At 36.5% G+C, this 16,717-nt stretch overlaps 1 protein-coding gene across 22 annotated transcripts in view; it reads left to right on the plus strand.

The window, feature by feature from the left end:
- The window catches only part of PARD3 (par-3 family cell polarity regulator), a 443,499-nt gene extending 427,205 nt beyond the window's left edge, over positions 1–16,294 (plus strand). For 21 of the 22 annotated variants that reach the window (XM_053972924.1, XM_053973078.1, XM_053972931.1 and 18 more), the window contains 3 exons: positions 1,041–1,161; positions 10,501–10,628; positions 14,016–16,294. In XM_053972924.1, the coding sequence (XP_053828899.1) occupies positions 1,041–1,161; positions 10,501–10,628; positions 14,016–14,409 (643 nt within the window). In that variant the 3' untranslated portion in view covers positions 14,410–16,294. Of the gene's footprint in view, positions 1–1,040; positions 1,162–10,500; positions 10,629–14,015 lie in introns of those variants that run through there. The other variant, XR_008436211.1, reaches the window with a different exon arrangement.
- The last annotated feature ends 423 nt before the right edge of the window (positions 16,295–16,717 follow it).

Here is a 16,717-nt window from a genome sequence, read left to right on the forward strand (position 1 = left end):
CAAAGTAATAGCTGTCTATTCCTCATCAGCTCTTTTGAAGTAAACAATGAAATGCAAGCACAAGCTCACAAGAATAGATTAAAATGCTTCTGGTTAGTCTTGATAGAGCATATTTGTTTGTCAGGCTTTCTGTGGTTCCCACATTAACATGTTTGAAAGAGGGGGGTTGTAGGGTCAGGTAGGAACTGCACAGCTGGAAAAATGTCAACAAGATTAATAAATACCCACTTTCCTCCTTCTTCATGAAATAAGCCATTTCTGTGCATATTTCATTATGGTTTCATGTACACCTGTGCCGTTGAGCATGGATTACTGGGCATTGTGGAAAAATTGATGGTTTTGAAGGATTGAAGGTTCTGGGTGTGCTGGTTTCTATCAGTACCTCTGGGACTGAGCCCTCCCCACCATCAGTGTCTGTGGGGCCAAGTGAAGTCAGCTCTCATCTGCTGCCCAGATCCATTCCTGCCTATGGCCCTGTCAAATGGATGGCTTTTTACTGGCCCCCAAGCCTTTTAATGCTTTCAGACTGATCAATTTAAAAGACTTGTTAAAAACAGAACTAAGGGATGACAGGCTCTTATTGATTGGGGAAAATAACCAAATTTTATATAGGTAGAGCCTCCAGACGTAATTAATTTGATGTGAATAAAGATCAGATAGTACTACAGTTTATTGATCGGGGAAAAGTATCTTTCTTGTTTATTCAGTAGCAGAGATCGTTAGGACTTTTAATTTCTCTTTATGTTAAGTCTAACACTACTATATCTATTCTTCTTCATTCTCTAGGAGTGACATATACTGAAAAGTTGCCAACAATTTATGATAATTTTTTAGAAATATTCTTATTTGTCTTGTCCTTGCAACATGTGAAATTTATAACACAAACAGCATTAATAATTTTTGAAAACCTAAAGATCTTTGGACTAAATGCTTTTAAATTATTTTCATGTCTGTAGTCCTGCACTGCAGTAGCAGTCCCAGTCCCAGTCCCAGGTGGCAGTTCCCAAGTATATTGATCCTTTCCATCCTTCTTCTTTTAGCAACAGATCGACCCCCAACAATCACGACCGGATACAGCGCCTGCGACAGGAGTTCCAGCAGGCAAAGCAAGACGAGGACGTGGAGGACAGGAGACGCACTTACAGTTTTGAGCAGCCGTGGGTGAGTGTGCATGGCCTGCCAGAGCTGGGAAGTTTGGCTGGCTCCTGCTGTTCCTGGGTGGGTTGGGAGCAGACCAAAACGGAGGCGGGGTGCTCTGCCTCTATACTTGTGCCCTTGCTGTGATCCCCATTTTTGGTTCATTGATGTTTACTTCAGTTCTAAAGTTCATCAGCCATCTGTCATGGGTGCAGACAGCATCATTTGCTCTGTGGTTAGACCCTTGACTCTAGGAGTTACTGCTTGGATTAGTATCAAAGGCAGTATCCATTGATCTGAAATTTTCTAGGAAAACCAGAATAAAATACATACTAACAATAAAAAATGGAAGATGTAACCTTGTAAATCCTATTTTCTCTGAAGCCATATCACTGTGTTTAGTTATTTTCATAAAATAACATATGTCTTTTCACAGTAAAAGAAAGACATGCCTGCTTTACAATAGTACCACTCTGACACTTACATTAGCTGAGACAGTTCTGTATTGAGATGCATGTCCTAATTGATCTTTTAAACCCTATTCAAACTGATCCAGTAATGTGATACAATTATTTAAATACATGTGCTTATCTTGATTAACATAATTGAATGAATTAGTGCTGCTTTTTAATGAATTACATATCCTAAATTAGGATCCTTTAAATATGAGGCAAAAACTGTAATTTTTGCCTGAAAATTCCATTATAAAGACAGTGAACAACTTGTTTGTGTTCCCAAAAAAGTGGGAACTGTGTGATGACAACAGTAGAATCTCTCAGCTTCCTCTGAAGCAGGTGAGGGTGGTGAGTTATTGTTGCTCAGCAGTGCCATGTACACGAGGCCAAGGTGAGAATAGCCAAAGAGCCACCATGTCTGTGTATGAAGTCACTGAGAACAACATCAGGATATAGGCTTCTCTTTTCTTGTATTGGAAAACATCAAACTTCCTCTGAAATTGAATAAATAATATAACTTTTTTTATGAGCAGATGCTTTCAGTTTGATGTGGGGAAGATGATGTGCTAGCTCATCACAGGGATACTTTAGCTTTTTGGGGTAGATTGGGGCTGGGTGTAGTTGAAACCTTCTGTTACCCATATCAGCTACTGTTTGGTTTCCAAATGAGAGATTTCAGCAACATTCTTGGGAAAACTGTCTATGAGAAAAGCTTGCACTCTTGAAGACTTGGGAACTTAACTACTGAAGGTCATGGGCCAAATTGTTGTATATCAAAATGCCATAGCAACTTCAGACAGTCAACTTGGCTTTTATTATACTTTCTTGTAATGAACGAGAAGGGAATTATTTGGATGACAGACTGATTACCTTAGGAATGGAATAATTTCCTAAATTCTGGGTCAGAACATTGACCTTTCTATTTTCTCTTATTCAAACAAATGGTATCTGTGTTTACTCCCCTTCTACAGATCATGCAAATGAGCTCAAAGTGACTAATTGAGCTTAATGTATTAATCTTAGTTTTGAAGCTTATTGTTGCTTTTATAGGAGCTGCTCTTTTGTTAAATACAAAGGTAACCAAATGTTTTATTTTAGATAAGTACTTTAAAAAAAAATGTTGCCCATAGTCTATTAGACTTACAATTTTATTTTTCCATCGTGTACTCCAGCATTTCAAGATCACAATGCTTGGAAAGGATAAAGCAATGATCTCATCCATTTCAGCACTTCACAGTTATTTCAGTTTTAAAGAGCTATAACCCTCTTTTTTTAAGGAGTGTGTTGTACTACTTTAACATGTTAGTCTAAAATGATGGGCTCTCTTAAGACAACCTCTCAAAACAGATCCAGATGTATTATTAAATAGCAATGACACCAAAAAAAATGCAGAATTGGTTTATAATACACATGTAGGAAAATACTTAGATACATTCATCAGTGTCTTTTCAGTCTTCTCCATCTGTAAGCTGTTGGTTCCAAACCACAGCAGTGCAAAGTGCAACTGTACGTGGGCCATTGTTGAAAAGAGTGCTTTCAGCTGAGGGAGATGGGTTGTGCAGCCTACATAAACAAAAGGCTTTGCATACAGAGAAGCCTCTGAGCCTCAAGACAGCAGCCAACTCTGACCTGGTTTGGATAGAAAGAGAGGAAAAACCCATCCTTGGAGAAGTGTGTGCTACAAGGTGATAAGTAGTTTGCATTTCTCATTACCAAGCTGATGGGATGGTTGAGGATAGGGAATGAAGTGCTGATGTGATGGGGGACTGTTGGTTACTTTAAGGAAGTATAAATGAACATGGAGTTTGCACTGGAAGTAATGGATGCTGATGGAAATCTGGCAGCTCTGAGGATATTCAGAGGAGCTCAGTGCCTCAGAAACCCACTACTATATTATAAAAATGGTCCTGTAAACCTCACCAACTCCAATTCCTCCCAGATTGTTAATGGCTTGTGGCACAGGAGTCCAGTTACCTGTGACAGATACCTTCAGTCTCCTTCCTGGGTGGGAGGCAGATCTCATTCCATGGTGCACAACATCATGCTGGCTCTGAGTGTACCTGTGGGGGCCTGGCCCATCCCTTTCTGCTTTCTGAGGCCCATCAGGTGAAGGTCATTTCTCTGTACTTGAGCAATGCAGCAGTGCTGGACTTTTTGCCCCACTGTGTTTGTCCTGCCCGTAAACAAAGTACTTGACTGCCTGCGAGTGTTCAACAGCATCAGGCAGCTTAGCAGACACAAAAAGTGATAGTGCTGGAATGAGATGACACTGTCTATTAAGCAGCATAACATTTCTGCTCAAGGCCATTTGAATGACACAATGTGAGGGTTTAAATAATTGCCTAAATGTTGCAACATTGAGCCATTTCTAAAATTCACTGGTTCTGTAAGCTGAGTCAAAGCTTTATGGAAAGGATTTTTGCATTTGTTTATTTCTGGATTACTTTCTCAGGCATCATAGCTTTTCTCTTTTTTTACTATTATGTGGCCCTTTTTATATGTTTATATTTCAAACAGTGAGGTACAAGAGGCTTTAAAGGGCAATACTATAGGCCTGATGCTGCATGGAAAAAAAGATAAAAAATAACATGAAATTTAATTAATCCATTTTAATCCTGCTGGTGTTAATTCCAGTCAAAGTGCAGAAATACGTATCTGGACATGCAGAATTGCATGGAATTACAGTGTGTCTGCTAATATTTAAGGCCCTTGGTGTTGCTATGACACTTTTATACCAATGAGGATTCTTTTGGGGCTGATTTTTCTGTTTTGTACCAAAGCTGAGCCTCTGTATTCTGTGCTTTTCTGGATTGTGTTAGGTCTGCTGCGGCTTACCTTGTACCAGTTCCAGACTTTGGGGGACTTTGTTGTAATTTGTTCCACATCTCGTATTTTTGCCTAGTCACATCTTGATTAACAGACACACCCACCCCTTCAATAACAAAACCACAGCTCTGTAGCCCTAAATGCCATGGGAGTGAACAATCCAATTTTTTAAAATAGCATTTTAAATCCATGGAAAACACTACAGCTGCTTGCCAGTCCTGCTTGTGGAAGCACACCAGTGATCCAAAAAAGCCCACAAAGATACTTGAGGGACAAAAGTGGTGCTTTATTTCATCATATTCAATACAATAATTGGTGCTGAAAATGGGAAGTGACAAATTCCATTCACAAATACATTCATCTCCAGTCATCCTGGATCTATTTGAGTGATGGATCCAGGAAACTGGTGTTGAGAGAGCAGCTGAGCAAATTGTACTTTAAATATTTAGGAGTCAAATAAAAATATACTTTATTTTCTAAAGATAACAGCTAACTGGGTCATAATATATACACTACCTGACTTGTCTGTGTATAGCTTTAATTACATGCCCAAATTTGTGAAAACTAAATAATTACATGATTTTCATAGAGGAAAGACTCCAGGAGTCCTAACGACATATTTATACATGGCCTGATAACTAAAGGCTCAGAAGGTCTGGGTTTTTTTTTTTGCCTGGGTGTTTTCTGCTGTTTGTTGGTATGCAGGTCTTGTCTCTATAGAAAATAATTTTTTTTTTTTTTAAGATACTTATTTCTTATCCCTGTACTCAAGTCCTTGACCTTCTCAAAGCCATACTAACTTTTAAATAGTCTAAAATACTTGAGGAAACTTTTTAATTGCTTTAACTTTGACCATAGCATATTAATATTACCTGAAAAAAACTGAATAACAGACTTTATTCAATACAAACACTGTAAAGTTTATATCAGTCTGTAAATTATGTAGAATTACTCAACACATTAATGAGAAAGAGAAGTATTGTAATAATTCTTTCTATTATTCATCCATTTCAAGCATCTATTTTAAGATATTTTATGCAAGCTATTAGGCAATATCTAACGGAGTATTGCAGTAGATAAAAACTTTAGAAGCTAAATTGCAGTTTCTCCTATCCCACAATCTGTTTCAGAGAGGAAACCAAAATTATTATTATAAAAACTTTTAGGAAAGTGTCTCCACAGGTAATTTCTCTTTACCTGTGTAGTTAATATCCATTTTATATATCAAATCTGCAAAGGATTTAATAAAACACCAGCATTCTTTGCTAAGGTTTAGGCTCTAACTTTAACATTTTTTTAATTTTTAACTTTTTTTACCGACTAGCTTTAATCTCCTGATATATTTGAAATTAAAAATTTATGATACAAGATTTTAAAATGAAATTAAGTCATTTTAGTTAGTAAAAAATATTTATGAAAACCATATTTATAGCTCACAGTGAGCATAAATACCTCAAGCAGAATTTCAGGGCTTAGTGGTTTGTTTCTGCCATACTGAAAATTTTCCTTCTGCTGCTCCTAACACAGAACAGAAATCATTGTTCCATTCTGCTCAACTTCCTACATATACACCATAGAAAGGTACAGAAGGGGATGGGATTTTCTTATTACATGTTGCTTGAGTTAATACATGCACCTGCTGGCAATTTTTAAGAGACATGCTGCTATATGTTCTGTTCACCATAGCAACATAAACACAAAGATGGAAGTAAAAATAGTTTTCAAGGACATCTCCCAGAGACACTGAATGTTTTTTATCATTCTGAATTTTGATATACACAGTTACTGGATTGTCTGTCATCTGTGCCAAGTACATTTACACATAAAGCAGGCAAGGTCATTTAATCTTATCTATTTCTAATTAGTGCTGCACTATGAGAACCACAGACTTTTGGAGGGCCTTGTGCCTGCCAAGTTCCCAGGTGAACTTGAAACTTCTTGGTCAAACACAGAGCCTAATCTGGAAAAAAAAAAAAAAACCAATCCACATTTATTTTAATAAAATAGTGGTCTTTTTTAATAACTGGGAAAATACTAAGGGACTTGCTCCTTTAATAATCTCCTTGTTAACTATCTCTTTATCAACCCAAAGGGTTTAATGAGTCTGAGTAAGCACTTCTCCCAGCTTGTTCCTGTGGCTCTAGGCTGTCAGATAGGTATGTCCCTGTCATTGGTAGATCTTCTGTCATCTGAACTGGTTGGGTCTCCCTAAAAATCCAGTGCCCTGGATGGCCCCATGATCTGCTCTCTGTAATTTGGTGGCAGCTTTGATCTGTGCCATTCCTGAGGGATCCCTGCTGCCACCAGGCAGAACTACCCTGTGTGGGTAGAAATGCCACTGTGCAGGGACAGAAGCTGTGTGGGCAGCCCCTGGGATAGGTAGGAAAAGAGAGGAGGGACCTTTGTCCCTAAAAGATCTTGCCCTAGACTGCTGATAATGGTCACTGCAACTTGAGTCACGAGGGTTATATGTTCTGTTACAAAGCTACTCTCTGTAACAGAACATGTAACAAAAAATGTTTTTTACATAAAGTGAGAAGGTGGACACTTTTAACTTTGCAGCCCTGGTTTTAAATTAATGCATCTTTGGGAAGAGAGCTGTGTAATTTCATCTATCTTAAAGCACAGTTTTATATGCTGAATATTGTTTAACAATGCTGAATGCACTATCATTGCCACTTAAATGTATTATGGAAGACATGAACATACATCTATTTGTATAACTCAGCCTTGGTTGTTATTGTGGCCTTGACCGCATCCTAATTTAAAAGGTCAGTGCTTGTCATACATCTCATTGCAAGCAAGGCCAGAGTTCTTATCAATCTCTTCTGTGAGGACTGAGTTGTTGCCAGCTTTGTTGGATGGTTTCAGGTTGTTAGAATTGTACTTAGCCTTGTGTTGATATCAGTGTTATAATTACTGTGTTATGTGTGTTCCTTATACACATTTTTTTGCTCTGTTGAAAGATTTGAAAATAGTGCAACATTTTTTTCCTTAATTTTCTCCATTTTATGCTAACATAAATGGACTGGGTATTTATATAGATGTGTGTTTAGGAATGGATTTTATTAAAATATATGTGTATAAAAGCGTACTATAAGAACTGAGACAAAATTAACAATTAGTTTTTGAAGAGCAAAATTACTTATTATATATTTTTTTTGTTTAGTTACTTTAATCAACAGCACATGGAAAAGTTATATCACTGTATGGAGATTTGCATTTTACTGAGCAAGTTAAGGGTCCAAATTGGATTATATTAAGTCTTTATATCATGATGACCATATATCAAGGGCATTCACAATGGTATCACTGAGGTTTTGAATGAAAAGTTTTGAAAATAAAAGCCTTTTCATTAATAAGATGGTTGAATGCACCTATCTCTGTGTATCTATGTTATGATATGGAATATATAATTGCATACAAAAATTGCATTTTTGTGTCTCATTGACATATTTTTGGATACTTGAAATGAGATAATAGATTCAATTATATGAAGAGCTTATTGCAGATGTGAACAACATTCAGACTAAATATATGTCCTTTCCAGATTAGCTAAGTATTGCAAATCCTCTTAGTTTAACAGGGCATACAGATACTCATACCTTCAGTAAATCAGATAATGGATTTGAGATGTTTGCCTTTAGACCCATCAAATTTTAAATGTCATCCATTAGATGAAATTCTTTGTGAACTGCAGAGAATCCAGACCTGACTCCTCAGATCCTGTCATTCTGGGCATGCACTACAGCAGGCAGACAGGAGTCACAGCTCCTGCCTCTATTGAACCATTGGTTCCTCTGTGCATTAAAAAGAAATCCTCTGAAGTTATATTTTGATCTTAGTCTGTTCATACTCCATTATGATTTTCAGAGCCTCTGTCACTTCAGTGCGGGCTTTTGTGGGAACTTCATCTCTCCGCACATGTGTGTGTGCTTTCTAGGTGATGCATTTTATTGTCCTGTATAAACCTAAACTGAGCACCAGCTCAATACTATCTCCACCTTTTTGGTGATTTAACCATTCTCTGTACTGTCAAATTCTTTAACCCATTATATTTACAGACAACTGAAAAAAAGTGAAACTGTTTTCAAATAAAGAGAAGTGATTCTGATTTCATGTCTTATCTGTGATAAATACTTTCTCACGTATGACATAATGTAGCTGCAAGCTTTCCAATGTTGTTGAAGTGAAACCCATGAAATTAGGAGATTGGCTGTAAAATCTTAGTTTAAATGTTTTTATTCTTTATGGGGAAGTTGATAAGGGGACTTTTGAGTTTCCCTCTGTTTTGCTGTAAGCTGCTTATAACCACACAGGAGAGAATTCACAAATAAACCCTATGATTTTCAGGTAATCACTCCCTTCCATAAGTTGAGCCCTTCAATAAAATATCAAATGTCAGAAGACTCTCAATAAAGTCAAGAAAGTTAGAAATGTTGACATATGCAATAACTGAAACGCTGCTCTGTATGTGTAGCCCTTATTTAATATAGTAGGAAATCTCTGTGGGGGTTGTTGGTTTGGACATACATATGTACAGCTTATTCATATCTAAGAAAATTTCCCAAAAGGCTGACACATGATTCTGTTTTCTCAATTTGTTGCTTCATCTCACCATTCCTAAAGCATTTTTCATTAGAAATGCTGTTTTACTGAGGTTTTTACAGAGTAAAAAGTAACCTATTCTGAAATAGACATTACTGTTACATTCAGGATTCTCTTAAATCAGTTCACTGTTATTCCTAGTTTGTGCTTTCGCGTTCTGATTCTTTCAGCCAGTAATCTTCTTTTAATGGGAAAATTATATCTGTTAAATTCTGATCTGAGACTGATACTCTGTCTGAAGTGCATTCTCATTGATAACAAAGTTTCTAAAAGTTGTACATCTGTTTAAAACTTGTTGTTTCTGGCTACCTGCAGGTACGTGACTATAGTAAGACACGTCACAAATGACAACTCTAGTTTCTAAAACTTGTCTTCTATATGCAAAACTTTTGGAAAGCCTTTTCTCTTGCATATATTTGTGAGCCATTAAGATCTCTTTCTGCTGCAGAAATTATAATGGAAAAAAAAAAACAAGAGATGTTTGTTTTGAGGAAAAGCAGAGATAAAAAGGCAAAACATGCTTTTAAAAGTAAGTCTGAGACAAGCTGTTTTAGTCCCAGGCTCAGACAAGTGGTTATGCTCCCTAACTTCCTCATATTTAGACTTGCATATTTTGAATAGTAATGGTAATTTTAAGGAGAAAAAAAATAATGCTCTGTTTCTTTGTAGGCAAAACCTTATTAGTAAAACAACAAGAAAAGCCCATAGCATTCTTTGATTTTTGTGACACTCTATTTTGCAATATGAAATCACAAAATCTGAAGAAAGTGATAGGTATCTCTACAAAAATAAACTTTTCCATGTTCCAAAGTTTGAATCCAGCCATTCTGTCAGATCTCGACCTGTAATACTCTCTATTGTCAGAAAGACCATCCATTTATACTTGCTCTTGGTATTGGCTTCAATGTTTCAAATTGTCACCTCATTAAGACTCTACTCAGAGATACAGGAGTCCTCGCTGTCCACAAGAGACTTTCTGAATTTATCTACTTGATCATATTGAACCAGAAAATGTTTTCCCAGTCTCTGGGCCAATTGCCAAATAGGATGGTTCCACTAAGGCAGAGCATCACTTGAGTGTATTGGTGAAGTTCAAAGGAGCTGCTGTGCTCCTTCCCCTCTCAAATCCTTAGAGGGGTGTAGAACTTAGCATTAGTATGGCTAGGCCAACTTAGAGTCTGAAAATCTGTTCCACTGACTTAATTTAAATTACAGCGTCACCATAAAAGCATAACCCATTCTGGATGGTTGTTTGCTCACACATCTCAGAAATAGTAAGTCAGAAACAGAATTGTAGCACAGGCCACTATTACAGGTCAGAATTTAACCTAATTAATTGTGTAAGAGCTGCTTGAACTGCATGTTAAAACAAGTATCGCTGTATTTGTACAATAGCAGCTTAAATGATAGCTCTTTTAGCTCTTTTGTGGGTGTTTTTCTGCTTTGTTTGAGACACTTTATTTTTGTTTTGTAGCCAAACACCAAGACGTACTCACAGAGTGGCAGGCACTCCGTGTCCGTAGAGGTCCAGATGCAGCGGCAGCGGCAGGAGGAACGAGAGAGTTTCCAGCAAGCCCAGCGCCAGTACAGCTCCTTGCCCAGGTATGGGAACTTCTGAAGCTGCTCGTGCCTGGGAGCCTGCAGCTAATTTCATTTGTGAAGGAAAATGTCATACTTCGTGCAGACACTTTTGTTCAGTCTTGATATCAGGTGGAATGTATTCACTGTGGAAGAGGCATAGAATTTCTTAAGTGAGAGCATGTGGTAGCTGAGAATTGCTTCAGAGAATTTCTTCAGAGCTGATTTCAGGGGAATTTGATGACATTCAGCACCCAAAAGAATTGAAATATTAAAACAAACCTATTCTTTGTGGGACACCATCCAGTTTAATTTTCTGCAATTACAAAAGTCTCCTGAGCATGACATGAGGTGTCCCATTTTTATATGTCAGATGATTTTTTTTCTGTTGCCTAATTCCTTACTGGGTAGAAATTCTATCTTTGAGATGTTACTATGGAAAAGAATTAAAAGGGAAAAAAACGTCAAGACCTCCAACAAAAAAATATGGAACTGAGAAAATTATCCAAGAAATCAGAGGTCTTCAAGTCTGCATATATAGATTTTTTAATAGATATAGAATGCTGAAAATTAATACATTTTTAAGGTAAACAAACCTATGGTTTTTTTTAAATAGTTAGTGTTTTAAAGGACTAGTTGTTTGGGCAAAATGGCTTTTACTTGAAATTTAGTTTTAAGAATTAATAGAAGTTTAACCAGCTTGTATTACAAATTAACTCTCATCATTAAATATTATGCAAATACTCTTTGCATTTTGAAATATCAGCAATGGTTGAATGAAGAATAATTTACACAGAGCTTGGTGTCAAATTGCTTTCCAATAAGGCTGTATTATTTTTCATGACTTGTGTGGAAATGATGTGGGGAAAAAAAATGTTGTGACAAGATATGTTTTACCAGGTATATTATAACTCTTTTTATGGAAACAAATATAAGTCTTATAGCAAAGTTATCTAGCCATGAACTCATATCTTAGCAGCATCCTTGAAAATAAAACAGTTTCAGACTTTCAAATGCTTTAACACCTTTCAGTGTAGAATTTTTCTGTTAAGTTTGGAAGTTGGAAAAGGGAAATGTAAAGTTCTTGTGTTTTCTGAGATTGTTAATTTCTCATCTTGAAAATCTTTGTATCCCCTCTTCTTTTCATCTCTGCCTTCCTTTGGAAGTGACCACACCTATTAATGCCATATTGTTTCTCCTGAGAAATTCTCTTTCAGTTATGCTAGCCCCACTCAATCATGTTCATTTATAATTTTAAAAATTGCTTCCACTCTTCACAATTGCTGCTAGCATTTAAAAGTTGGAATCAGTTGCAGTGCTGTTCAGTGGCAGAAATTAAAAGGGAACTCTTACGGTGAAAATTAATCTACAATAAAATTAATCAACAAGAAATATGAAAAATAGATCATAGAACAGCTCATAGAAATGCTTGTTTTGAAAAGAATTACTGAGAACTTTACTCAAGGTGGTTTTCAACATGAGAAATGGCTAGCAATCTAGCAATGCATGTTACTGTGTAATTAATGATAATTTAATGGATTGGTTTGAGCTCTCTGGGTGTTTCAGCTGTGCTGAGAGCAGACGGAACTGCAGGGCTAACGTTCAGCACTGTAAATACCAAAATACTCCTATAACAACCTGGGGCATCGAGTTCTCCAGCTTTACAAACTGTTCCTAACACTGTGACTGATCTTTAAAGAAATCTTACTGTTACTCTGAAACCTAGGTCCCAAGCTCAGTGTTGCAACCATGACTTTGTAATGATTGAAGTTTGTACACTGGCTTCATTCTTGAGCTTTGTTGCCTTTCATTCTGTGAATTCTCTGAGAGCCTCCTATTTTTTCCCCTTTGCACATTCAAATCTGTAGTACTGAAGGCAAATAAACTCTTGAGTCAATTTTAAAGGAACTTCCCAGAAAGACAGAGAAAGAGTGCCAACTAATTTTGAACAAGTACCAGGACACAGTCAGTAAATTAAATTGGTTCAACTAGTCATCCTCTGTCCCATGTGAAACTGTAAGAGCAAGATTTGACTCCATGTTAATTTTCTATTACTTAAAATTTATCTTGCTCTAGATCAGGAACCTGACAGTTTCGTAGCCTACAGAGGTTTCTTCAATTTGCTCTTGTTCCAGGGAGGGATAAAACATGACTCAGAAGCATTGTTGCTTTGGCAAAGTTGGATATGAGATTACCAATAACAACTATAAAATTTTTGTAAGAATTTACATTATGTTGTAACTTTTTCTGCAATAAGTCACATTTATCTTGCATAATATTTTTCATCCAGAGATCTCAGAATCAGTTATGATATATGGTAGATATGGTAATTTTCAAATTATATATGTGGAAGGAAGATTGCAAAACATTAGGTGACTTTTACTTTTAGCAATGGTAGAAAAATTTTCCAGTTCTCCTGTCTCTCCACTGCATATTCATTGGATGAGGCCACACTGTCATCATATGTGATGACATGAAAAACCAAGCCATATATAAACATCTAAATTATTTTCTGATTGATTTATGTCGCAATATATTTTATTTTATTGCTTGATTCTCATACTCTAATTTTAATCTCAAAGTGGGTATCTCTTTTGCTGCAGCACAAAATTGTTTTACTTTATCACCACCAATCTTATTTTAAATTCATACAAGCATCTAGCAGTTTGATAGTAAATTAAAGTTATTTCAAAACCATAATCTGTCTTCAAAATAATATGGTGATTTATTGTGAAAAGAGATAAGAGTTTGTAATTCCTATGTGTATTTGGCCTATTTATCTACTCCCTGGAGCCAAAAAATGAGCAAAAAATGTTGTCTCTGCCTCTTCTTTTATGAAAGCTATAGCAGACTGGGAAACACTCCTTATAGCACAAAATTCCTTAGTTATGGACATGGGAGGAAAAAACTGGAACTACCTCTCAGTAATGAGCTTTATCTTCTGACTTGTGCAGTTAGGGTGAGTGTTTTAAGTGTCTGCCTGTTACATATTTAATCAAGTGTCAGTCTAGATTCAAATATTTCATGAGTGACTTTACAACTGCTGACTGTTACCTGCATTCTTAGGAAGCACAGAAACACCTATGGGCTTTCCTAGTCTGCAACTGAATTGTAACACTTTTTTCATGGGAACATGAGGGTAATTGTAGCTGGATGGGTTTTTACAGCATATTCCTCCTGCAGAGGCCTAGAAATATAGTTCTGCTCTCTAGGAACTGTTCTCCCAACAAGAGAGACATCATTTTGGGGCAGAAGAGAGCTGTGACTTTCAAAAGTGACTTCTAGAGAATGCCTCTGGGCAAAAGCTGATGGCATGGCAGAAGCTGCCTTCTTTCCAGTGATTGTTGTCAATAACTGTCGAAGGTGAACCAGAACATTTGTCTTAAAAACCTTTTTCGTTTTTCTTTTCAGGCAAAGCAGGAAAAATGCCAGTTCTGTATCTCAAGACTCCTGGGAGCAGAGTTATTCTCCTGGAGAAGGGTTCCAGACTGCGAAGGAAAATCCCAGATATTCCAGCTACCAGGGATCCAGGAATGGTTATATGGGGGGACATGGCTTTAATGCCAGGGTGATGCTAGAAACACAAGAACTGCTCCGTCAAGAGCAGAGGCGGAAAGAACAACAACTGAAAAAAAAAACTTCTTCTGAAGGGCCTAGCAACTATGACTCATATAAGAAAATTCAGGACCCTAATTATACCCCTCCTAAAGGTCCTTTCAGACAAGATGTACCACCTTCACCATCTCAGGTAGCGAGGCTGAACAGATTGCAAACACCGGAAAAGGGAAGACCGTTTTATTCTTGAGGTGAAGAAAAAGAGGGTCAACTTACCATGCAATAAGGAACATTTTCATATAAAGACTTATATTTTGAAAACTTTATACGCTGATGGTACTAAGGAATATATCCGTTTTCTATTTCAGTGCCTTTGAAAATCTGGGCAAAGCATTGGTGGGCCTTACGTGTTTGCCGTTTTGTCCCGAGTGTTGAATCCATGGAAGGACGTTCCACCATTTGACAATCATAGCGGAAGCGAGCAGCGCCGCCCCTGCCTTCCCAGTCCCGTAGCCCAGTCCCGTAGCTGTCAATGGCTTTTTGCTAGGATTTGTTGTAATGTGTTTCACTTTGCAGTGACTTATTACACAAACACGCAGCTTTGTGGCATAAAATTAATGAATTTGAGGTTGAAGGAAGCATTGACATGTCCTTTATTATTTCTGTCGGGTCAGAAGGAGGTGTACATATCACTCTTGAGTGGATAAGGCTGAGCTCTACTGTGAATTGCAGTTGGAGCTCTGATACGTTTTATGGTGGAGTCATTACCAGTCTTTGTTGATCAATATTTAAGTGTCTATATGCTGAAAAACTATCCTTCTTCTATTATGCACATAAGCACTCTTTTTTTTCTCTCTCCCCACTCTGAGCTTATTAAAAAAGCCTTTATCCTGACTCATGAGGAAAACAATATTAAGCTTTCAGTTATCCTGAGAATCTTGTTCCAATTGCCTTATAATCTTAATGCACAGTCCATTACAAATGAAATAACTGGAGAGAGATTATTTATACAGACACAGGGAAACCTTTGATAAGTATATTTTACTATTTTATTAAAGATGGGAAATTATGAACACACATGCAATTGAATTCTGCTTTGCTTTGGTTCTAAATAAATTTGGTCATATGACACTGGTATCTAGGAAGAAAACTAGGGAGGGTGTCATGTCAGCTCATTTGATGCACAGTAGTCTTTGGACAAATTTTGGAGATAGCTCCAAGCAAGAGCAGAGGAAATCAAAGTTTTTCTTTGGATCAAATAGCTGTAAAGAGAACAATTCCCTCTTTTTAGACATTGTGAAGCTTTGTGGACAATTTCCTTTGTGCTTCCATATACCATATTGTTGCATCGTGATGCTACATTAAAAAGAAACCTTTAAGTACATGAATGAGAGATAAATGGAGACAAACTGTTACACATTGTCCTGAAAACATGTCAGTATCCAAAAATTACTAAAGCAAAATGATTGCTCTAGCAGAGAGTAATATTTGAATGTGCATATGGGATATGAGAATTTCTTTTGCAGCAGCTGTTTTTCTGTTTGTTGGTCTGAACTTCATGTATTGTAAAAAATATAGCTGGGTTGCTGAAGTGCCTGCAAATCCTGATGTGAAAAGGCTTGAGAATGGATCTCAGCATATTGTGTAAAAAAAAGAGAGAAAGCAAGAAAAAAAATCATGTATTGCGTGATTTTAAAAAAAAAAGCCTATTTTTTTTTACTGGCACATTTTATTTTTGCGCCAACTCATTTCTAGAATGTATGTGAAATATCAGCACACATATCTGTGTCTTTTATGCCTGTTTGTTAACAGTTTTTGTTGTTAATAATGTACTCCATGTTTAAAAGTTCTTATTAGTGTAAGCACAGTGACGTTGGATGACAATAGCTTTTTTACACAGAATTTACAAAACTGTGTAAAATGGCTTTCCTTGTACATATGAAATTTAGAATAAAAGGCTGTTTCCATCCTTGTCTTGGTATTGCCTGTAGACCCCTATGAAAATTGCTGCAGACCTTGAGTTTAAAAAATTCCTAACAGATGTTGTTTTATACTATTTCTAATGGTTTGTGTGTGTCATCCTGTGAACATTTATAAAAAGAGAAGAGAAAGAGAAGAAGAAGAGAAGAGAAGAGAAGAGAAGAGAAGAGAAGAGAAGAGAAGAGAAGAGAAGAGAAGAGAGAAAAGAGAAAAGAAAAGAAAAAGGAAAAGAAAAGAAAAGAAAAGAAAAGAAAAGAAAAGAAAAGAAAAGAAAAGAAAAGAAAAGAAAAGAAAAGAAAAGAAAAGAAAAGAAAAGAAAAGAAAAGAAAAGAAAAGAAAAGAAAAGAAAAGAAAGAAAAGAAAAGAAAAGAAAAGAAAAGAAAAGAAAAGAAAAGAAAAGAAAAGAAAAGAAAAGAAAAGAAAAGAAAAGAAAAGAAAAGAAAAGAAAAGAAAATAAAAGAAAAGAAAAGAAAAGGAGTTTACAACCCAGCTGAGCACCTGAAGACTGTCCTCAGAGTCAAAACCCACATGGTTTAATGTGTTGTGTTATTTTAGGCCATACCTATGACATTTAAGAG

This window comes from Vidua macroura, chromosome 1, assembly GCF_024509145.1.
Source record: "Vidua macroura isolate BioBank_ID:100142 chromosome 1, ASM2450914v1, whole genome shotgun sequence".
NCBI classification, from domain to species: domain Eukaryota; kingdom Metazoa; phylum Chordata; class Aves; order Passeriformes; family Viduidae; genus Vidua; species Vidua macroura.